The sequence below is a fragment of the Apteryx rowi genome, unplaced genomic scaffold, assembly GCF_003343035.1.
Source record: "Apteryx rowi isolate R43461 unplaced genomic scaffold, aptRow1 scaffold_225, whole genome shotgun sequence".
Taxonomy (NCBI): Eukaryota; Metazoa; Chordata; class Aves; order Apterygiformes; family Apterygidae; genus Apteryx; species Apteryx rowi.
In genome coordinates this window covers 1245377-1269036 of record NW_020448586.1, presented here as the reverse complement: position 1 = coordinate 1269036, position 23660 = coordinate 1245377, and the positions used below count along the sequence as shown (strand labels likewise).

Here is a 23660-nt window from a genome sequence, read left to right as displayed (position 1 = left end):
TGAGGAGAATGATTGTTAACATTAGTCCTGCTATCCTTTGACCCAGCAGATTGCAAACAGGTTAGAACAAGTTAATAGAAATCCCTCTGCATTTGTCAAATCGGCAAGTCAAGCTGCTGGCTGGCAGAGCTCGGGAAGCTACATTTAAACCTCCTGAAGTTGCTATACAAAGGCCCCAGCATTTACCATAGCTACACTGCTCCTAGTGGATAGATAGATGGACAGGCACCTAGATAAGCCAGCTGAAATGAGTTTTTACTGCTGCAGCTTTGAGTGTCTACAGACAAGGTCCCAAGTCCTAGAGAGCAAGCTGATGTTCCCAAGCTACTGCTGCAGTGGGAGGAAGGGCTGCTCCAGCCCCTCCAGATTTGAATCAGCAACTCAAAAGTGCTTCTCGGTTGTTTATGGCCAGCCAAAAGACCAGGTAGTCATTTCCTTGGTGACAGAAATACTGTACACGACCAGCTTAAGACTTCAAATTCTGTCTTAAGGATTCCATTACTCAGAGCTTGGTAAAGCGCTGCATTCGCGTAACACTCAACAGGACATGCAAAGAGACTGATTAGAGCAGAACGAGAGATTCCCATTGTCCGTTAGCTTCCATGGTCCAGATTAAATGAAACTTCTGCCTACCCTCCATAATGTTATTATGGACTTGACCACCTGGAGAGGCTCACTCAGTTCAGTGAAACTCATCCCTTTCCACAAGGAGTAATCAAGCAACGCATCAGCCAAGGAAAGCTTTGCAAGACAATGAGAGTCCTCCCCTCTCAAGAATATCATTCCAGACACTCAGATTGCCATGCACAAGATCAATTACCTATTCATTTCAAGATCATTCAGGCGAGCAGAAAGATCCTCAAGGCGGTTGATTTGTTTGTGGCACTGGCTACAGTAAAACTCAAATGCTTCATCTGCGATAATGCTGTGCAGTTTCGCAGCGAGCGGATTGGTGCTAGAGAAATCACAAGTGTCAGTTTAACAGGACAGAACAGACTAACCTGATTTCGTCTGTGGCTTCCACAAGCTAAGTGCACATTTGAAAGGGAGAGTCTCCAGGCGGGGGAGCTTTTTGTACAAGATACAAGACTTGCAATTAAAAATTTCAGGGCAGATCAGGTTACCTTCCCACTCGAACATCAATGAACTTTTAGAAGCACAACATCAGTCAATATGGAGCCGCTATAAATTAGCCAGACTTCCATTACTCCCCTCCCACAAAAGTTGCAGAGATTTGCAACTGAAGGAATTTCTTGCAACTGGTGAATTTGGCCCACATATCCAGATCCATGTGTCAGCCTGCCCTTGTGGAATATCCTCTGAGAGCCCCGGGAACGTCAGATGTATGCTTTGCACCAACCCATGTACCTACAACATTTATAAGCTGTCATCATTTTCCAAGCAACCTGTCTTAAATGGCCCCAGGGATCTTCCTGGTTTGCGCTGTCAAACACAGACCGAACTGACACACTGCTGCTCACAGCAGCGAGTTTGGGAGTGAAATGTCTTTGGTCAGTCACACCATTTTCCAGTGGGAATGTTTTTAAAAATAGAGCAGCTGTGTTGCTGTAGTGCTGCTGTCTGCAATGCACACCAGAGAGCAAGATTTTCATTTCAAAGAGCTGCTCTTTGAAGCTAAACTCATAAAAAGGTGGATAAGATTCAACTTTTGTCACTTCTTTTACAGAGTGAAGCACGCAGACTCTCATGAGGCCACTCAGCCCTGCTGTTAGGGAAGAGAAAGCCTGACGTTCACAGCTTGGTATGGGTGCACGAAGCTCTGCAGGACTTACATTGCCTTACTAATTAGCATGCCCTATTGGCTTTTCAGTTTCAGCTGCTCACACGGAGAGCAAGCTGCTCAGGTGTTCACGGACGCTCGGCAAACCAGGGAGCCGTTTTCCCCAACTGGCATGACTTGGCTGATAATTCGGCCAAGAGATCCTGAAGGGCAAAGAGTTTCTATTTCCTAGGGCCAAATATACGTCACAAAGCCTTTCTGCTGGCAAACATGCTTCTGGAAGCCACAGACTTTAATCAAAGTAAGGTTAATAGTGAAAAAAACAAAGCAGTTCAATAAGAAGGACAGGTAAAGGCGTGAGCAGACAAACAAGCTTAAAACCAAAAGGCATCTGAAAGGACAGGTCATCCCCATGATACAGATCCACACTGGCAAGTCCTGGCCCGGGGAGAGGCTGGGCACCTGTGACACCCACGGGACCCCCCCAGGAGGGGTGCCCAGGTGCAGCACCTTTACATCACCCCTCACCGGCCTCACTGGGGAGGTCGGCAGCCCAGCCACCCCCAGGGCAGGCCCGGGAGTTTGTGCCGTTCTGTACAGTATTTCCTAGCCCCCTTAGAGCACATAAATGGATATGATTAAACACAGAATTCCTCATCTCTTTCCATGCTTGGGAAAAATTTGAAAAACCCTTTAGGGCAGGTTGGGTCTCAGGAAAAGCATTATCCACCAGCAGTCACTTCAGCTGCTTGGGCTTTGCACAGGGTAAGAGTTGACAGCAGCTTTGTTGTGTCCAGAAGAAGGAACGTGCCTTTTTCTGGGGTCTGACTCCACATTTAGCTTCATGTGAGCCCCGTTTAGCGAGCACTCCTCGCTGCAGCTAGTCCATCACGCTCCCAGAAGGTGGAAACAATTCACTCGATGCACATCCCACAGCGATTTGTGAAAACTCTAATCTAACAAGCACTAACAAAGATAGGAAAAGCCATTAGTCAAGAAGCATATAAGAAAATCTACAGGCCAATCTCGCAACTTCAAGTGCATACAAGTTCTCGGCCGCTGGCTGTGTTGGTTTTTTGCCAGTTGAGTGGGTGAAGGCTTAACCACGCTACGCCGCAGGGCACCCCCACATACCACTTGTGGCAAACTGCCATACTCTGCACCGTATGCGGTCGTGCTGCCTCCTGTCTCCATCCCATGGAGTAAGGTTGGTCTCCTATAGTTTGTTCAGCGCTGACAAACGTGCAGCGTGTCGACAGCTAAGGACGGGTATGTGCGAGGAGCTTTTTCTTGCAGTTGCCATTCATTTCTCACCAAGTGTTGCAGAGACACTCCTCTGCGACTGTATGAATGTACCAAGGAAGAGGTGGGAACCAAGAGGAGGAATCACAAATGTACACCCAAGGACTAAAGAGGAATATGCAGCACCCTATAATGCTTCCTTTCATATCGGTTTTCATATCGGCCCTCTCATGAAGATCTTCCGGAGCTGCGGCAGGAAACTTTGTTGACCTTCTTCCCACTTAGAGACTCTAATAATGTGGAAGTGGCACGTGGTGATGTGACCATTTACAAGTCAAACTGTTCCTCGTATTCAATACTCAAGAGAATTCAGTCTAAACCACTGATATTCTGTGGTTCTTTGCAAGATCCCACTATGTTTAAGTGTAGTGAGGAGGCAGGGCTCTGTTCAGAAAAACAGCACATTCTTAGGGAAATGTCACCTAAGGAACTTCAAGCCTGCAATGATAGTCCAAGGTAAAGGCTGGGCCCAAAAGGCAGGAGGAAATTCTCTGCCTCAAGCAGAACAACATTCTTTATTCTCAAGGTTTTGCAGGGCTTTCTCTGCAGTCTGCCTTTCCAGCAAGCGCCAGCGGTGAGGCCCCGGCACACCCATCAAAAATATATGAGGAGATATGCAAAGAGTCATCAGCTCTCAAGTTAGAGAAAGGTAGGGAGCTACTGCAAATGGTACTAGGGTGGTGCTACAAACTGCATCCCGTACGATTGCAATTTGACCATGAGCAAGCGTATGGCCACACGCTGAGTAAGCCTCTCCCAGCAGAGGACAGATGCTGCAGAGCACAAGCTTACGGGGAAGAGACAGCAGCACAGGGAACACCACACCCTGGCAGAGCAGAATTTGTTTCCACACTGTGATTATATGTAACCAGGGGGCTCAGAACTGATACTAAATAAAACGTTAAATTGATTACAAAATTACTTAGCTGAGTATTTTGTTGCCAGGAGCCTTCTGGACTAGGTTGGAGGCCCACAGGAGGAGTCACTCCAAACAAACACCAAGAATGGTTTTTATCTGAGAGTACTTCCCATGCTGTAGCATCAGTACGGACAGCTGTCTCCAGCATCCCTATCCCTACAGTCTGATGGGAGGACAAGCACGTGCGAGTGAAGTGTCCCATCACATCAGGAGTTGGAGCGCTGGTTTCCTGAGGCAATGGGTTAGTCGTGCTTTACTGCAATAACAGCAACAGTTTTCTGTTGCCGGTTTAGCTAAGATCTTCAAAATTGCTGCCTCACCAGCAAAAAGGAAAGGCAACCCTGAACTGCAGCAAGACGCATGGGCATGGATTTCACAACAGTTCTTCTCAGCCCTGTCAAATCAGAACTGCCTCTAAGCTCTACAAAGGGCTTTGGGAATCTGGTAAAAAACAGGCAGACAGCAAAAAAGTTGTGGCAGGTTTATAGTGCTGCAGGAAGTCCCAACCACATTCCCTCGGTAGTGCTGCTGTGGGTGGTATCATCCTAGAGGAAGAAAGTACGTTCTTCTCTCCCTCAACATAAGCATGTGGCTGTCAGGGACTGCTCCTGACAGAGACTCGCTGCCTGACGGACAAACATATCCTCCGGGTTGTCTGTCACAGAGGCTTTCAGGGCTGCAGTAGTGGATGATCATTTCAGCTTTTACTTTTTTCCTAAAGAAGCAATGACTAGTTTGCAGTCACGCTAGCTCTTCAGTCCACCCCGCACAGGCTCAAACTCAACTTTTGTTGGGTTTCAGGCCTTAATGCAAAGGCTGCAGGAAACACTATAGCCTCCTTCCTACTCCAAGTATCCCTTCAGCCTGCCTGCAGAAGACAGGCTGCACCAGCTTGTGCAAATCCAGCCAAGCATCATACCAAAGTCAAAAATGCAGGCTTAGGAGAAAAGAAAAAAGAATTAGTCGTCATCCAACAGGATCAGGAATAAAGTTGTATGGCAGTTTTCTCTACCAGAAAGTTCTGGTAGGAGCCACAGCCCTAAGAGGAGAGGAAACATGAGGTTGTTCCAGATGCACGTGAAATTTGGACTATTCTTCGAACTGCTGCTGGAGACATTAGTGCCTCGGGATGGGGAGAAAGGAACTGTTCAGGGAAACGAAAGACTGAGGGAGGCAGCTCTCTTCCATTTCAGAGCTGATTAACCCTTCGTATCCAAGCTTTGCCAGGAACCCCCTCTTGCAGGCCAAGGTAGGCGCAAACCCAAAGGGAACAACTCACGCACGCAAACCCTGGACGAAGATGCTAAGTGAGGGAAACCAGTTAAAACATCACCAATGCTGGGCTGAGCATTACCTGGGAGAGAGGAAAGAGGAGCTGTTAAAGCTGCTTTCCCCATTACACAAGCTGTCCGAGAACAAATCCGCTTCATTCCCTTCTCCATAATCCTCAAAGTGCTCCTCTCCGCTAATTACCGTAACGATGGAGTGGCTGAGGTCGGAGCCCAGGGGGAGGTCGTGCGGATGGGACCTGCAGGAGCAAAGAGGAAGGCGTTACAGGGCGGCCGCAGCAGCAGCCTTCCCAGTTGCACACATTCTGTCCTTTTTTCAAGTCACGTTTAGCACGAGCTGCCGTTTCGGTAGGCAGGGCTAGCTCTCCTTTGCAGTGCAATTCACCCTGTGCCTCGAACACTCAACGGGCAGCCCAGGCACCACGTGGAAATCTGCAGCAAGTTGTTCCAAACCAAACCAGGGCTTTTTCACGCAAGCTCCCCCGGTAACTGCGACGTAGTACTTGGGGTAGTCAGACTGGCAGGGCAACATCCAGTGTTGTTGGCAAGTCCTTGCATGGCACGGGCTCAACCGAAAGCAGGGCAGAGTAGAAGCTCATTGTGTGCCGAACACACACTAAACGTGTTCAGAGTTACGCAGTCAGCCTACACGCCAGGCTCGCATTCACCGAGTGCTGTGCAATCCTATCAAGAGTCCAGGACCCAGGCTTAGCACTGTAACCCCCTGGTGACACAAATCCTGGCCGTTTGCAGGAGGTTGCCATTCCCAACACCGGCACAGCCTCCCAGCAATACGAAGGAGCCCCTTTCTCAGCTTCTTCTGGGAAAATGTCTTATGCAGTCGTAACAATTTAGGACTGATGCTTTTCATGTGTTTTGAACACTGGCTCCACAAGCCCGTACTGTATCAAGTCTAAACACATAACACACTTGGCACAGATTCTAGGGTTTCCCTTGCTTTAGAGGGGACACAACTGCCTTATAGAAGTCATAATTTTTGTAAGTATCATTTAAAGTGAGCAGTATTGTATAAAAGCAGTTTATTAGGACAGTGTGCACCACTATCAGAAGACCTTCTCACCCAGGACTGCAGATTTTTTAAAATGAAATTGGTAGGGTGCAGGCGGATTTTGTAAGGACCAAGCTGTGAAACAAGCCTGGCTTATCCACAAGCAAGCCCACGTGTATGAACCACATGTGAGTGCTTGGGGCAAGGGAATTGATATCACTCTCCTCTCTAAAATTCAATGCTGGGGGTGGGGGGGGGAGTAAAAGCTGGTATTTCAAGAAACATCCCCATCTTCATCCATTTGCTAGAAGGAGAAAACCCGGGAGGAAATACAACTACATTGCTGCATTAAATCCCAACAAGAAAAGATTACAGATAAGTCATTTAGGACAAAAATCTGCAACATCTGAAGGATTTGTCCTTATCCCACTAATAAAAACATGTCAACCCTCAAGACAAAACAGCAGCAAATCTCTCCTGAGCAGCCAACAAGTCCATTCCAGCCTGTGGGCATCAGCACATCTTCCTAACCGCTTGAGCAGCCCTGTTATTTCTGTAACGAGATCTGTCAGAAACTGAATCTCCCAAGCAATGAGTCAGACACTGCACCCATCAGACCATTTTAAAAAGCATCAGAAATCTGCCCAGAAATAGAAGGGAGGGGGTGGAATTTTTAACTCAGGCAGGCAAAACCCAACCCCAAATCTCTAACTACAGGGCTCTGATTTGACAAGCACCTTACCAAGGCAGATGTCACCAGGCACCGGTGGGATCCCTGAGCCAGGGATGCTTCGGGCACCAGCACAAGTATTTCAGATACACCTATTGGGCTTTATCAGTTTCAAGATCTAGAGCCCAACTAATCTTTACTATACACAGCCGAAATACCCACTTAAGCTCCAACCATTTCAGGTATGTTGAGCTTTAACAGCTGCTGAAAACCAGTGTTCAGTGTCCAAGCTTTGATTCAGTCCACCAGCTATATCGGTGGGGTTTTACTTACAAACTGTTCCCTGGAAGAGCTCTGGATATTAGAGGTGCACAACTGCTGCCCTGCCGGGGCTTTGAAGGCACCAAAAACAGCCTTACAACTTCTTGGGAACAGATCTCTAGAGCTTTCAACCTCAAGCCTTCCAATTTTTAAAGCAAAAGTTCAAATTCAAATGAATTTCTGCTTTGAATTATTCGGCTACCTCAAACTTGCGCACTTCTAACACACCCAGCAGTAGATAGCATTTCATTTGGACAGAGCACCTGAAGGACACCTGACCTTCCCAAGCCCATATTGGGAGGGATGAGGTAAGCCTCAAAGATAATGTAACATAAAAAAATTCCCAAGCAAAGTATTTTGTACCTACAGGCAGGCGATTGAGGCACATCATTTCCCCAAGAGGACGGGAGCGCATTCAGGCTGCTGCGGCCCCTCCAAATACGCTCCGCGCAGCCACTGCAGAGCTCAGGAACTGATTATATTCTCCGGTTTAACTGTCACCAAGCTGCAGGCACTTGCAGAGCTGGCAAGAGCCAGCTAATCTCATTTCTGCTCTAATCCAGCACCTCTAAGAGCAAGCACTCTTTCAGCCCCAGTGCAGAGTGCCCAGAGGCATCAACTGCTCAGTGTCCTGTATGTCCCTAGAGGCACTTTTAGGGTGGGAGGGAAGCCACAAAAAGCCTGTTGCTTTCTAAAAAGCAAAAGAGAATAAAGCACCAGGCCTGGATAATAAAGTTATTACTTCTCCTCCTGCCTTGCTGCCTTCTTAGAATCCCAGTTTCATGCCCAAAACAGCTTTCCCAGCAACATCTAGGGAATGAGGGTGGCTCAGGAGCAGTTCTGCCAGCAACGGTTCAGACACCACAGGGAAGAAGTTCTTAGTTCACACTGCTGTGCTTCAGGCAAAAGATTAGAACCGGTTATTACAGGAGGTGGTTACACAAAGGGTGCACACATGTTTAGGAAAAACAAGAATATGATGAGTTCCACTCATGACTTGAAAATTATATGTTGCACTTCTGGCTTCCTCAATGATAAATTAAAAACTGCAAATATTTCAGGTGTTTTAATCATCTGAGTACTTACTTTAGAGGTTAAAGATGCTAATGAGGCAACAGAAGTTCTCCCAAGGCAAGTAGTGATTAGCTCAAAATATGGCCAGGCCAAGCTTCAAAAAAAGCCTTCACATGGTGCAGTCTAATTATTATTGTTATTTTTAAAGAGAATATATTTAGGTCTTGCACAAAGTTATAAATACTAAGAACAAACCAGTTTTAGCTAGACAGATTCAGCATGCTTTATCCTCACAGATGAGGGAAGAGAAATCCTGAGGATGCTTCTCCCTCAGTCATCTACTTGCAGTGTGCTACATTTCTTGCCCCACACTTAATTCTCCTCCTCCTCCGTTCCCTTGCCCCACAGCCACTAACAGCAAGCACCACTGACCCATGCTCTGGCTCCTCGATAGGGTCCGTGAACTCCGAATGCACTGTGGAATCGATGGCACTGTCTGTTTCGACTTCGTCGTGCATCTCGTGATGTACTAGTGTGCTGGTGTCTTCATCCGTGAAGGTTTCACATTCGCTGTACGTGCTCTCTGAGCCCATGTAAGCGCTGTCAGTCACCTCATTTGCCTGTTATAAAACACAAGAGGGGAAAAAAACCCACCCCATGAGACATTAGCTACTCAGGTTCACTGCAAAGCAGGACAAAGCATGCATGGGGCAGTTCATTACTGCTGCATTTCATTTCTAAGCACAGAAACCCAAGGTCCTAACAACACCATGAGCTGTACGCCGTGCCCAGGATGCTCTTCTGTCTCCATTTACATGGAACGGCTGCCCGCTCCATGGCTAGCCGAAAACCACCGTGGCTTTGCGGTGCTCTTGGGCTTCCTGACGTGCTTTGTCGCCTGCAGACCGCGTATGTTTTGAAACATCAGTATTTGGAAAGCCGACTGTAGAAATAAAGATATACTGAATAAGGCTCGGATAGAGATTTTGTCAAGAGCAAGTATGGATTTGTCAAGTCCAGGAGCGATTACCCGCTGCTCGGTCAGCAGTTCTAGGCACAATTTATTTCATCTGCTCCATGTTAAGAGGACAAAGTTACTAATCTGTATTCTCTACCAGGACCACCATTCAGAGCTATCTTTTAGCTCTTAAAGCACTTCTTTCTTCCTACAGTAATGTGAGGACAACACCCATCCCTCAACAGAAAAACAGCTGGTTTATAAATCATTATTACAACATCTAATTTGCAAGGACTGCGTTGCGAGCCTATGTCTTCAGAACACCTGAATGATGACACGTCAGCTGGAACAGCATCTCAGATATTTCCCACTACATCACTAACATCTGTTACCTGCACCACGGCAGCAGGGTCTAGGGAGGAAGCACAGGTTGGTTTTTAAGACCCTGTGCCAGAAGAGCTGGGTTTTCCTCCCCATTTTGCCATTGCCTGAGACCCTTCAGCAAGTCGCTTATCTTCAGTATTGCCTGTTTTTCCTTACACATGATAGGGATGGTCCTCTCTGAACACACGGTGCCCAGAAGCGTTCAGATATTAGGAAGAGAGCTGTGGGACCTACTAAAAGAGACACTCTCCTAAAGCAAAAGCTTATGGTAGCGATAAAAGCAACAATTCATTTCCCAGCATTTATGAGATTTCCCCGGGGCACCTCAGCCTGCTCAGAACAAATTAACCATTTCTGTCTCTGGGATCTCAATCATTTTGGGATCAGTCAATCCCAGTGCTGAGCTCCACCTGGTCACCCATCACCAGAGTGGTCCTGTATAGGCAGCAGGGCGAGGGCGGAGGGATGGGAGCCCTCCTGCCTGATCGTACCAGTGGAGATGCGACTCAAGCCCACAGCAGCACAGGAGTTGGCACAAGGTCAGCTCCAGCTGGAGCAAGGGAAGGTGGGCCTGGCCCAAGTGCAGATTGCATGTGAAGGAGTAAGATAAAGCATCCAGGTCTCCTTGTTGCTGAGCATTGTGGCAAAGGAAGGCCATCGCTTACTCACAAAAGAAAAATCAAAATTTCTTGGGGCAAAGAACCAGCAGGCAAGCAAAGGCTGGAGATCCTGAAGGCTGCACACAAGCACGTACTGGAGGACATCTCACACGTGATACGTGCCAGGATCCCCTCCAAAGGCTCTTGTTGTTGCAACCAACATACCAGGCACCCCTCCTAGCCCAAGGCCATTTTTTGAGCAGACCTTGAAATAAAAAGACACCCATAAAAAGCCATTTGCTTCATCTGAAGCAGTCAGAGTTCCTCCAATTGGGTCAAACCTGCTCTGTAGAGATTTCCCTCTGAGATTTCTCAAAGTCCTGCATTACTGAAGACCAGCAATTGGAAAGAAAACACACAGGGGCAAAGAATAAAAGATTACATTAATAGCTGTTGATTCAAGGTAGGCTATGTCTATGGCAGGATGGAATAGTCCTGCCCATCACTGCAGCTACTGCCCTCTGGTGTAACAGCAGTTTAAGGTACATGCCATTTTTGTGTAGCAGGAAAGCACCAGACCAGAGACAAACATATTTCTGCCATTACCTTGATTAGACTTAGCAAACACAGCTGTTTCCAGCCTACACTGGGACAGCTCTGCAGAGGAGGCAAGGCCTGATTCTCTTCTCTTTCAGATAAAGACTTCACAAACCAAAGATCTGTCGCATTTTTCACCAGCGTAAACAGGCTTGAGATACAACCAAGGTCTCAATTTGTTTGCCATCCAGAAGTCTGAGACTCAGTGGGGGGGGGGGGGGAACCCACACAACCCTCAATCCTCCTACCAGCACCACTTTCTACACACATGCTCTCCAAAAAATATTTGGGATCATGTGCTTTACCTGCTGTATGCGGGTCCTCATCCAGACCACATTTCATTTGTACGGTGCATAATTACCAACTCCAGGTTAAGTTACAAGATGTGGTTACCACATACAAAGTCTTTTGCTGACTAATGATCTTTACCCACGATTTTTCAGACTGCCTCAACACGTATGAGGCCAAAAGGCTAACAAGAATTTATACAAGTGCTCTGAATAGAAAGATCTCCGCCCACAGAAGGCAGGTTTGGGATGGAGGGACAACCAAATAAAATGCGTCAGTGAATTGTCTCTAGTGGAACAGGTAATTTCTACTGAGGTACATAGGAACTGTTCAATAGTGGTTCATATTCTACACATTCACTTCATAGCAAAGCAAATGAGTTCAGCAGCTGGGGGATGGAGACTGGGTAACACACACATCAAGACCCTCTTTCTGAAGTTTTGCTCAGCTTTCACAGATCCATGTAGACCTACAGACATCAGCAACCCTGAAGCTAAACATTGTATTAATCTTTACAGGACCAGAGTCTAAAGCCACCATCAGGAGAAGAGAGGGTTGTGCAAGTGAGCTCTACTCAAGTAGAGAGATGCTGCTGCAGAGAATGGCCAGCAGCAATGTCAGGGAGAAAAGGGAGGAGGTGGCTTTCACTAGCCTTCAAAATAGAAGCAAAAGCCTCCCAAAAAAATCCACCTTCTTTAGAAAGTACAAGTCCAGCAAGACTACTTATATACCTAAAGTTAGGGACATGCTTAACTGCTTTATTGGATTTATGCTGCACTTCCTAGAAACACTGGTCAGGCTCTTAATGCTCGAGCAGAATGAGGACACGGAGATTTTGAACTGATGGCTTCACATCTCCTGGCTCACCAAAACACAGTTCCCAGGCTACTGCAGGAGGGACACACAAGGACGGCACGGTGGAGCGACTCCTCAGTGCTCCTCTATCATTGCACTCACACCAACGCTGAGCTGAGCACTGCTGCTCTCAAGCCTCCCGAAGAAGGCACGCTCGGATAATTCGGGTACTTTTCCAAGCTACTTGCAATGTAAGCCAAGTTTAGGAGAGGCCGGACTTCAGCATAACCAACAATGTTGTGTTGCAACACCAGTCCAGAACTGGTTATTCTTCGCTTTGCAGGGGGGAAAAAATCCCTCTCCAACATGCACCGCGCTTCCCCAGTGCTCGCGGAGCCGGTCTCGCGGGCCGCCGAGACGCCTGCCAGGCTGGTGCGGCTCTGCTGTGCAGGAGGCAAGAGCAACCCGATACGGGGGAGAGCGCGGGTCCAAGAGACAACCACGGTCAGCCACATCTGCAGAACTAACTGCCTCTTTTAAAGGGATACTTTTTGCCTGTTTTCACTGGATTGAAGAAAGGCTTTAAAGCCAAACTGGAAATAACTTTGCTCACAGACCCCAGAGTAAACTCTGGTGTTTTTTCAGGCAAAAGAGTCTCCCACTAGAAAAGCTTAAATTTAAGCAGACGTTGAAGTGTTGTAATGAGCATAAAAACTGCTATTGCAGATAGACCAAAACAAAAAAACCCAAAGCAACCACCCCCAAAGCCAAAAACAAAACCCCCAAAACAAAAAAAACAACAAACCAGGACCCCCCCCCCCAAAAAAAGAAAACAAAAGAAAACAAAATCTCAACGTAAACTGGTTTAAAGACCCTCCTTCAGTTATCATTGCTGGCCCTCCCAGCACGAAGCACAATCAGAAGTGAAACAGCTCAGGGCTTCAGAACATCCCAGTGTCCTTCAACTAGATGATTTACCTATCAAATTGTTAAGAAACATCCTGTTGACAGAAAATATCAGCATGAACAGCCCAAATGAGGGAGCAAGCTTCCGAGCTAAAAGTAGTCACCAGAACCACTCATTAACTGTCCCCCTTCAGCCACATGGAGGACGTATGGCGATTTATTTTTTCTCCCTCTCCTTTTTAAGACGACCTGTAGCACAACTTAGCAAATTTTCTTCACATTTAGCACAGGAGAAAGTTTTCTTTTGCTTTTAAAGAGCCACTTCCCCCATGGCCTTTGTGGAGAACTAGAAGGGGGCACTAGAACAGCCGTTTGCTGTGACTTCAGTCGCAGTGTGCAATGACACAGCCAGGTAACAGGGAGACCGAGTTCCCCGGTCCTGGGACCCCCTCAGGGAAAACACCTCCACAGTACTTAACGAAGGTTAAATCTCACTAGTAAATGAGGTAGATTTGCCGATTTGTGGCTGGCCACTTGGCCAGCTGTGGTGGGCACTGGAAACCACATTACAGGAAAGCGTCTTCCTTTCTCCCATTTTCCCAGGTAATTGGGCAGCCTTGAACACCCAAGCCGGCAGCACACCATAAGGTCATCTGATCAAGTTCTCTTAAAAGTTACTCCAAGGAGCACTGACATTTCTGTCCCATAGTATAAAAGGAAAACCATATGCACAACACTGGGATTTAGGTTGCTTTTGCATAAATGTGATACCCTGCTCCTCCCTCAGACTGAACAGATAGTCTGAGCCATACAGTAGCATGCTGGACCTAACTTACTCTCTTTTAATACTAGCCTGGAAGAAATTTCAAATGCAAGAGCCCCATTAAAATTCAACCTACCCAGTCAATGAGTTATGGGGCAGCTGAAGCTTTAAACAGAGTCCTGAGCACAAGCATGGAGAACTTTGCTTTACATTTCGTTACAGATTAAATAACTAAACCTCAGAAAAAGATGCAAAAAAAGATAGGCAAACCAGTAGACTAAGGTAAGATATTACAAAGTGCCTGACCAAGCAAAATAAAGCAAAACCAAAAGCCTCTGCCCTGGGCAAAGGTGAAACCCACAGGTCTGCAGAAAGCTCTTTTTATGGCCTCGCATACACAGCTGATTTGTACGCTGACCATTTAAAACCCTCTGCCAGATCCTTCACTCAGCCAAGGTTGCCCTTCCATTAGCAGGCAGAAGGCAAGCACGTTTTTCAGATACGAATCACAATACAGCAGGTCATGCGATACACACTTCACAATTCCTTGGGTTTGGGACAGCCAGGCTGCACGGGCAACTCATCAATGCAACCGCCACGTTCACAACGGAGCAGTATCACCAGTATCGGGATATTTTAAGTTTTTAATCAAATAAAACATATCCTTAAATGCTTTAGAGTAAACCTCAGACCTTAAAACTGGGACACACACATATACGATGCTTCCACACACACACACCCCCCCCAACTAAAAGCAGAATCACGTTTAGACTGACTGAAGCATCATCAAGTCTTGAAACGGAGCTGGACAGGAGTGAAGTTAAAATACCACATCTTTCTAGAGGCCACAGAAGGGTTCAGTAGGGCTATCGGCAAGGACTCGTGCCTTTGCACGGAGAGCCTGACAGGCCATGGGCAACACTGCACATCACAGAGGTGTTGCTGGGCTCTGCCACCAGCTTCCAAGCAGCTGCACACAACCCCCGGGAGCAAACTCACCTTGTGGCAGTCTTAACCTGGGTGACAACAAGCACATGCGCATGGGACATCAACTGTGATGGAGGGGAGGTGCTCTCTGCGCCCAAGTGGGATGCTCAGTCTCGCTCAAAGCCTCAGCCCAAGCACAGGCTCCAATGCCCTGGGACTTCCTCTCTGGGGACGGTGGCATCACTGGTTTCCTCCATATACAGCTCCTCCGCCCCACAACACCCCTGCCACGAGGGCTGTGTGCAGAGCGCACGCAGGGTCTCCTGCATTAGGATGCGTTTGCCAAGTATGTCTTCCATGAGAAAGCCAAAAAGAGCTCTCTGCTCTGCTGTGGGCTCTAACAGCCTCTACAAGACAAGTAATATTCTTAAAAGTCACTGAACTTGTATTTCCTCATTTATTTTTTTTAAACCAGTGGCACAATGGTATCTAGTGCCTACTAAAACATACCTTCATTACACCCTGCACAGCCCCATCAAGCCCAAGGCTCTCACCTTTGAGCACCTGAGGGTCACACCACTTCCTACACAGTTATTTCCCCCAGGTCCGAGGACCTGCTTGAAGCAGAGAGTTTGCCACCTGGGCACACCTCCGCTTATTCAAAGATATTCGGGGAAACATGGAGGATTTTAAAGCCTCGAAAGGTGAGTCACCTCGCTTCTGAAAGGAAACAGAGGAAATCGATGTCAGAAGTGACGTAATGTGGCCTGATAAAAAGGGTGAGCCAATCAAACACTTATAGAGGAAATACTGGTGGAGAAATCTCCTAGTTCAGACTTTTAATTACAAAAGTATTTTAGCAGGAAGAGAGGCAACAAGCCTGTTGGGAGTCATCTGCAATATGTGAGCAGGGACAAGCTGAGAGATCACAGTACTTTGTCACCGCTATCCAAGGGACTAGTCCAGTAGCCAGTGCAAACAGCACAGGGAGGGACCGCTCGAGGGCAGTTAAGAGATGAAATTCTGCAATGACATAAGGAGCTGGCACTTGACGTAACACATACCCTCCCCCAAACAGAGGGAAGTTTAAGGGCCTCTCTCAAGATGGGGATGTATGAAGTCAGTAAGGCCAAGCACGCAAAACTTCTTGCCTTATCCTCCCACTGCTTTTCTTAGGGCACCCACCAGTTCTGCAGGCGTTTTGTTGGCTTTTAACCCCAGTTTTGAGAAGCAGTCTGTTGGTTTGGGTGCTGTGTCTGCATGGTTTGCAGCACAGATTCCCAGAGGGGTCAAATACCTGCTGTTCTTAGGCCCAACCAACTGTGGGCCTGGTGGCACTCACGGTAAATCACACCCGAGTCAAAATCAAATCTTAGTATTTGGTGCACTGTGGCATCCCAAAGTAGCACGGACAAAAGCTAAATCCTCAGGTTCAGCATCCTTATTGTGCAGGCAGAGGATTACTGCACACATTGTACACCTCACACCCTTGTGGAGCATAGAGGCACTCACAAGAGCATTAAAAAAACCAAATCTTTCCTATACGACATACCAAAGCCACCCAGCTTTTGCAAGACTCTGAAACCAAGCAAGTGCTGTGAGAGACAGAAATGCATCCTCACCTGTCCAAAAGACACCACATATACTGAAGTGTGGGCCACGAAACACACACTGTACAGCCTCCAAGCTTGGAGGGCTGCACAGCCCTGCAAGCTTATGCCAGGATTTTAATTTGGGGAGAAGAAAAGCAGCATGTGATCAAGCATGCTTCTGCATTTTCAAGCATGTCCATGAGGGGGGAAAAAAAAAAAAAAAAAAAGCACTAAACATCCCAGGCTTGAGAGAGAATCTGCTTTACTGCCTTGATCTGCAACAGACAGAAGCTTTAACCAGTTCTTGCACCAAGCGGAAGAGAACTCAGCACAGACCACGGACATGCTTCAACCTTGAAGGCCCCTGCCCTACAGGAGGAAAGTTCATGCTATGCTTAAGGCAGAGCCTATGGAGAGACACTGGTGCTTGTGTTACCAGATACACCCAAATTCCCCTTTTCTGCTTGAGCTTTGGGAAGGCACGGCCTTGGAGAGGAGAAAAAAGCACAGCTGAAGTAGCAGCCAGTAGCGGAAGTTGTTTCCAGGAAGCGCTGTTCTGCAGAGCTGTTCCAAAAAGCCCCTGGTTCTGGGAGCCAGACTCGAAATCCTGAAGCACCGCTGTCCTTGACCACAAACACTAGGAAGCTGCTGCCAGGAAAGGGGGTGCCGCGTCCTCCGTCGCGGCGGCAGCCCGGCCGGGCAGGCCCCGGGGCCGGCAGCACCGGCCTCCCGCAGCAGGCGTCCGCCCAGCCTCGTGGTGGGCTTGAGCTCCGGACAGGTAGAGGGGAGGCGAGCCATGCCCATGGCTCCCCACGAGTCCGCGTTAATACAGTTGCCTCCGAATCCCTGAAACACCCCACGGCGCTGAGCCGTGCACAGCTCAGCCTCAAGTGCTGGCAGTCAGTCATGGAAAAGCAGAGACCCATCAGGCCACCGAGACCCCCCACCAGGGCCACCACCAGCAGCAGCAAGACACCAATCTCTGCCACCGTACATACAGGAAGAAGCAAATTTGGGCAACATACAGTTTTTCAGAGAAGCTAGAGAGTCCGCGCTCAGCCCAGGGTGAAGACAGCTACTCACCTGCCACAACACGGTCCCTGGGGTCAGTCTCTGAACACAAACGTTGTAGGAGAACAAGTTTCAGGTCACCTGAAAAACCTGCCTGCAGAGGTGTCTAGGCTCCTACAGTCAGCAACACCCCCGAGGCTGGGCAACAGAACCCCCACGGTACTTGCCAAGGCAAAGCAAAAACAAACTAAAAACCTATCAGCCACAAACCCCACAAGACACCAGCTTCTCAGAGTGTTCTCAGCACCGCGGAAGAGCCTGCCAGGCACGGTCCCTTCTGCAGGAACTCCCCAAGAAAACGCACCCGCCTTGGAGCTACGAAGGTACTGGCACATGCACACACGCTACCAAGCATCGGGAGGAAAGATGGTTTCTAGACCTGCTCCAAGAGACTCTGTAAGAAAACACGCCGCTTGGGCGGGCGGGCGCCCAGCCTCCCGTGCTGACGCTCCAGGGCTCAGCGCGGGCCCCAAGCCGGTCACCTGCCTCCTTCTAGAAATCTAGTCCTTTTTATTGTGTTTTAGCATGAAAAAAACACTCACCTGAGGACACATTGCCTCCTTGCCCAAGTGAAACCCAGCTCCGTCTACGCACGCCCAGCTGGAGGTTCCCGGCTATTCCGCGGAGGGAGGAGGGAAGCAAAGTTCAGGAAGGATTCGGCACGGCTTTACTGACTAAGCGCAGGTCTCTAAACAGAGTTCCTTTTGTTCTTGACCTTCCAGCCTCCGCGATAACAATATGTGAGCTAACGCACACTTCCCTGCCGTGCGACTGCAACCGTCCTAGCTGCGCCGATAACAGATCCGAGTACTCCTTCAAACCCCCACGCGCCGACAGCCCGCTGCAAGGTGGGCGCCGTTTCTTTCTACGGGCAGCTCATCGCAAACAGGACAAGGGCACCGCTTCTTGCTGTGGAAGCACCCCGGGTCTATCCCGTCTTTTCTGAGTTTTTTTTTTTTTTTAAAGGATTAAATGACAACCCCCTTCCTTATAGCCATAAACAAAAAACAAAAACAAAAGAAAACAGAACTTGTCTTGCTCACTACGAGAAAATCAGGAGCACTTTTTTACTGATAAATGAGCAACATTTCAGTGACTCAGGCAGCAGTTTATGATATACATGATACCATTACTCTCAGAAGGGCTGGTGCTTCAGTAATCAGTGATAACCAAGTTTATCAACACATGAACTTCCACCCGCCTCTTCCCTGAACTCCGTTTTGTCCTCACCCAAGCAGTTGCTTCCTAAGCAAACACAAGCCCAGTCAGAGCCACTGACATTAAGTGATGCAAGAAGGGGAGGAAGCTCTTTGGGTCTTCAGGATTCTCCCCTTCCCCAAGGTATCCAGGATCCACTGGTGTAAAGAGAAAAGGCTTTCCAATGCAAGGTTTGTGATGCACCACTCAGAAGTTTTGAGGGTTTTGTTTTTACGTATTTCCACATTCAGAATCACAATGATACTTGAAAAAGTAAAGTAAAAACAATAATAAAAAGGAAGACAGCATCTTTACCAGGTTCTCTTCATTTTAACCGCCTCTCAAGATCTCTTTCCTGGAGATTTTCCCCCGAGCCTCCCTTAGGGACAGGAATGTCTCAGCAACATGTCACCCAGATACCTGTCCCCAAAAGAGCCAGGGATGAACCCTGAAGCGCGTGCTTGAAGCACTCTGGCTATGTCAACACTGAATGCACTAGGAGGTCTTCCAAGTTTGTCCTCTCACTCCCGGTATCGTTACTCTGACCAAGGAGAGCACCAACTTCATCTTTTGCAGCCAAATCACTCCTAGAATCGCCACCGCACCTAATCTGCGGGACCTGGCTAATCTGGAGGACCCGCAGTCAGATTAACACCCACAAAATAAGGATTTTCAGAAGCCGTTGGTTCACTGTCCTGCTCCCAGAAAGCTCACCATTTCTAGCAAAGTTTGTCCAACTGATCCTTAAAACCTCCTCCCTCCTCCTCTCCAAGCACCCCCTTAAACTCAAACTAGTGATTAGAGTCAGTCCTGATGTCTCACCTAACCCTCCCCACTGCAGTTCACACCACTGTTTCTTGCCTCATGCACAAGACATGAGAGAAGAATTTACTCCTTTCCTCTCCGCAGAAACCCTTTACGTACTTTGAACTTTGGTTTCTCTTAGCTGTGGTCCTCTAGCATGAACAAACTTACTCCCTTCAATTACCTTCACAAATTATATTTTCTCAGTTTCTCTGCATTATTCTTGTTCTCCTCCAGGCCACATCCTTCCTGAAGCACAGGGTCCCAAACAGGACGTACGACTCCAGACATTCCAACAACACTGTGTGGAAGCGTCTTGCCCCTTGATAACCAGTTAACCTGCTGCGCATGGTCTAAAGCAGGCAAGGATTTCTGGTGATGAGCACGGCAAGAGGGTAGTTATGGTTTAACCCGAAGTTGTCTCCCAGCCTCTGTCCAGACTTAGTATGTAACTGTGAGCGGGTCACGGCCCCTTTCTTTTAACTTCTCTATTTGTGCTGCAAGGCTTCAGGGAATTTCTACCAGAGCTGCACTATGCCCAGCACATGAGGAACCCAAAGTCAAAGAAAGGTGCAGTAAGGTTAATTAGCAAACACCCACACCTGCCTATTCTATTTTTCCAACTCTTACTGAGACAATTTTGCTTCCAAAAATTACTTGATCTGCTCAAAGCCATGCTCCACTTGATGCCTGCTATTACCCTGAGCCCTGTCTTGCTCTGTGTGCTGCAGACAAGTTCCCACTTTTCTTGGTCCCACGCGCTGTGCTCTGAGTTAAAGATAAGGCTTCAAGGTCTTCATTTTCCAAATTCTTTTCAGCCCGTTTTATGCAAGGCAAACACTCCAGCAGCTGGGATCTTTCCCAACCAGCAAAGAACATTTCTCTTACCATAATCCTGAACTAGAGTCCTGCTTCAGAGAGACACTCTAACCCAATTTACCTGCTTCCCATCCTCTCCTCTAAGCACTACTGAGGTCTAGACAAGGTGTGAATTTCCTTGGCATTTTCTTTTTTTTGCTACAAAGTTATCAACACAGACTGATTTTGAAGTCCAAATCCAGCAGTTCTTTTTAAATTTAATTACCATGTTTTCTTGTAACTAATCAATAAAGATTATGCATAGACTTTTAAAATATGTATTGTTCTTTCAAAGCAAATCCTTTGCAAAGTCTGAGCTAGGGAGGCAGCTAGGGGAGAGGGAGCCAGGAAAGTTAATTAGAGGAGCAGGGAGGCTAAGAGCTCCCTTCTCGCGCTAACTCACACTGCTTCTCAGCAGCGCCGTTTCCTTATTTGCCGAGAAAACGTGCTCCGCACGTGTGAACAGTGCTGCCGGCTTCCCCAGCTTCTCCTCGCGGAGGAGCAGGGAGGCTTCGGGGCTAGCGTCCGGGGCTTCTGAACAGAAGCCTGCCGAGGCTGATCACTCCGGCCGGCCGAACGGCATCAGTAAGAGGAAGTAAAGTGGTTAAAGACTTACAAACTCCATCTCAAGAACACCACGAGCTCTCCCGATAGCAGAAAGAGGACGGGATTTCCAAGTGCACAGCGTAAAGAAAAAAAATTCCCCTCGCCAAGACAGGAACTAAGGCTGCAAAAGGAGGGTAAGCTGCGCTTTGTAGGGTGGAGAGAGATGTTTGAAATAAAGCCATATTATGAAAAACAGGAAAAAAAAATCAACAGGATTCATCAAAAAGCCAGGAACTTCTAAAAGGGAGAATTGCACCGAGGATTTCCTGCTGCCGGAGCTGAGGGGTTGAGAGGTGCAGTCTTCACACACACCATTTAATTCCACAGTCGCATCACTACCGTTGCTGGAAGCACTACAGCAAAGCCAGCGTGATGGAGACTTGCAGACTTTCATACCTGTGTTAGGGGATCATCAGGCGAGAGCCCACAAAGGCCCCAGCAGAGCTGGCAAGCTGCAGAGCTTAGCCCCAAGCCTCTGTGGGGGTGCCGCGGGGGCCCTGCAGGTTGTGCAGGGCAGGTAGGCTGTTATGAGCTGCACGGCTTAAGCTTGGCTTTGCAGCCCCCTCTCGCATGCAGCTCCGCCAGCAGCAGTGCTGTGGAGAGGCAAGGGAGGAACAAATCTCATGCGAATTGCTGAAAATTGCAAAGCGGGCCCACAGCAGAGGAAGAACACCCGCACCCCAAATGTGATCTGTTGTCCCCGCACATTGCTCTGTGCTGCAATGAAAGCGAAATAGTTTCTAGGCGAGTCTGCAAAGAGGGCTCCGAAGGTCCGCCGCGCTCCTAGGAGGAGAGACAGGGGTCTACGGTGGAAGCGTACAACCACTCCACCAACAGCCCATCGCCAGACGCAAGCCAAGAGCAGCGACAGCTGACGGCTCTGGAGAGCTGCTCTTGCACACCGAAACTGCGACACACCGCACGCTCTCAGCGACAGGTTCTGCGTCACAGACGCGCAGTGGATTTGAACTGCCTTGGTCACCAGATTTTGCCCTTTGTTAAATTACTCCACACGAAGAGAAATCCCAGCGTTAACAGACGTAACGGTTCTTTCAGCCAGGCCAGCTGCACGGCGCCTTCTGGGCAGCCGGGCTGGGAGGGGGTACCCGGCACCCTCCTTCCGAAACGCAAACCGCAGAGACGGGGACCCCGCCAACGACAGCTTTGCTCCCCGATCCGCTCGTACGGCGCCGCAGGGCTTGCTGCTGCTGCACCCGCAGCCGGAGGACCGAGGCGGCTGGGCGAGCGCTGCCGGGGGCCCGCTGCACGCCCGCTCGGCGCTGTTGCTCTAGGCAAGCGAGGCGCCCCTCTCGCAGCCGCGCAGGGCTCGGCGCCGCGGTTTCCTCGCTGCCGCCGAGACCGCGGCGACCGCCCAGCAGATGGCAACCGCCCCGCGCGAGGTGTGCACCACCCGCACGGCGCCGCGAGCCTCGCGCCCGCCCGGGGGCCGCGCTGCTCCCCCCTCGCCTTCGCGGCTTTCGGCTCCCCCATCTGCAGATCTCGGAAAGGGCCTCGAGTCTTGCTGTGCTCTTTCTGACCCAAAGCATGAGCTCTCACGGCAAAAATCGGCATTTGTACTATTTATTGTGCTCCTGACCAGCTCTTACAGAGCACAGACGTGCACTGGCTCTGCCTTTCCTCTGGTCCACCTAGGTCTAAACACACCCATTCCCACTCCCAGCGAAAATCCGGCAGCACACCCAATTTTTGTGGTTTGCTTTTGTTTTGGGAGTGTCAGCTTTCCTGGTCTGCATCACTTAAACAGGCTCATCTACCCCCAGGAGAGAGGGCAGATCGGGCAGAGTGTCTCTGGCTGTGGGGAAGGCACAGCAGGCATCCAGAGAGCAAACTCCAGATTCCCCCTCCCCCCCCCCCATTCCCCTGGGCAACGCAGACAAGCCCATGTACCTCAGGACTGAGGCAGAGCACAGCTTCACACTCCTCAGCTCGCAAGGGAGGCGAGGATAACTCCTACCTTCCCATCAGTCAGCAGCAAAATTGCAGCAGCCCAGCCTGTGTGTAAAATGGACACAGACTTGGGTGTCTGGACAGACAGACTCCAAGCTCCGTTTACATAGCTTTCGAATGCACAAAGTTGGCAGGCTAGCCAAATCTGCAGTAATTATTTTTGGGTAACGTTTCCCCACAGGAGGAAGATGCAGGAAGCTCGTCACCCTGCACCCCTGTAGCCGCCACACACCTTCTGCCTGGGGTCAGGGCACCGACTGGGACTGCAAGCGGGCACGTAACCCTCTGGCCGAGCGAGGCACTGCTGCCCTGGAACCGGGGGGGCAGGGGCGTGACATTCATCCTGCATGTGTGGCATGGAGCACTGGGGACTGGAATGAGCCACCTGCAAGCACAGCTCCTGCCACATGCAAAGCCATGTGGCTGCAGGAACGCAGGCTCCTGCATTTCTGATCCCCTTCAAGCAGTGTCTCAGCTGAGCTACACCAGAAATCCTCTTCGAAAACAGTTTAGCAGTCAAGGCATGTCTGCCAAACATACTTCGCAATGTGCAGTGAGAGCCAGGTGCTCTGCGCTCCCCTTGCACATGCACCTTTGACTCTTCCTACCTGCCTCCACGCTGCCCCAAGGGCCCATGCAGCACCAAGGCAGAGACTTGGGGGTAAGCTCTTCTCTGAAATTTGCCAACTCTGCTGAAGACTTCACCTAATTACAGAAAGATCAAGCCCCACCTGAATATGAAATAAAAACACTGCACTCTCCACCACATCAGCTTTTACCTACCATCTCTCCCTCTTTCCTATACCAAGTTTGTCTCTTCCCAAGCTGAGATGATCGCATTCATGGCTGAATTGCAGAAGTATCTGACACTACAAAGGTCCTTGCGAGAAGTGTCAAAGTTCAGACCTTGCTCCCCTCAAGAGGCTTTTTGCCCTTGCTGGATAGGAGTGCTGGTTCTTCTCTCTGCAGATGAAACACGCACTGAAAGACACCAGCACTGGGTGTTTGGGGTTCTCCTCAGATGTTCAGCTTTCTCTGATGACAACTACCAGAATGAAGAGGGGATGAGTCACCAAAGCAGC

The 23660-nt window shown here is 49.0% G+C and overlaps 1 protein-coding gene across 1 annotated transcript in view; it reads right to left on the bottom strand.

Moving 5' to 3' along the window:
* Positions 1-23660, bottom strand: part of RAB11FIP3 (RAB11 family interacting protein 3) — a 74153-nt gene that overhangs the window by 19613 nt on the left and 30880 nt on the right. The window contains exons 5-7 of the mRNA XM_026065229.1: positions 8698-8885; positions 5317-5490; positions 821-955 (exon numbers count right to left, since the gene is read on the bottom strand). Coding sequence (XP_025921014.1) covers positions 821-955; positions 5317-5490; positions 8698-8885 — 497 coding nt within the window. The remainder of the gene's footprint in view (positions 1-820; positions 956-5316; positions 5491-8697; positions 8886-23660) is intronic.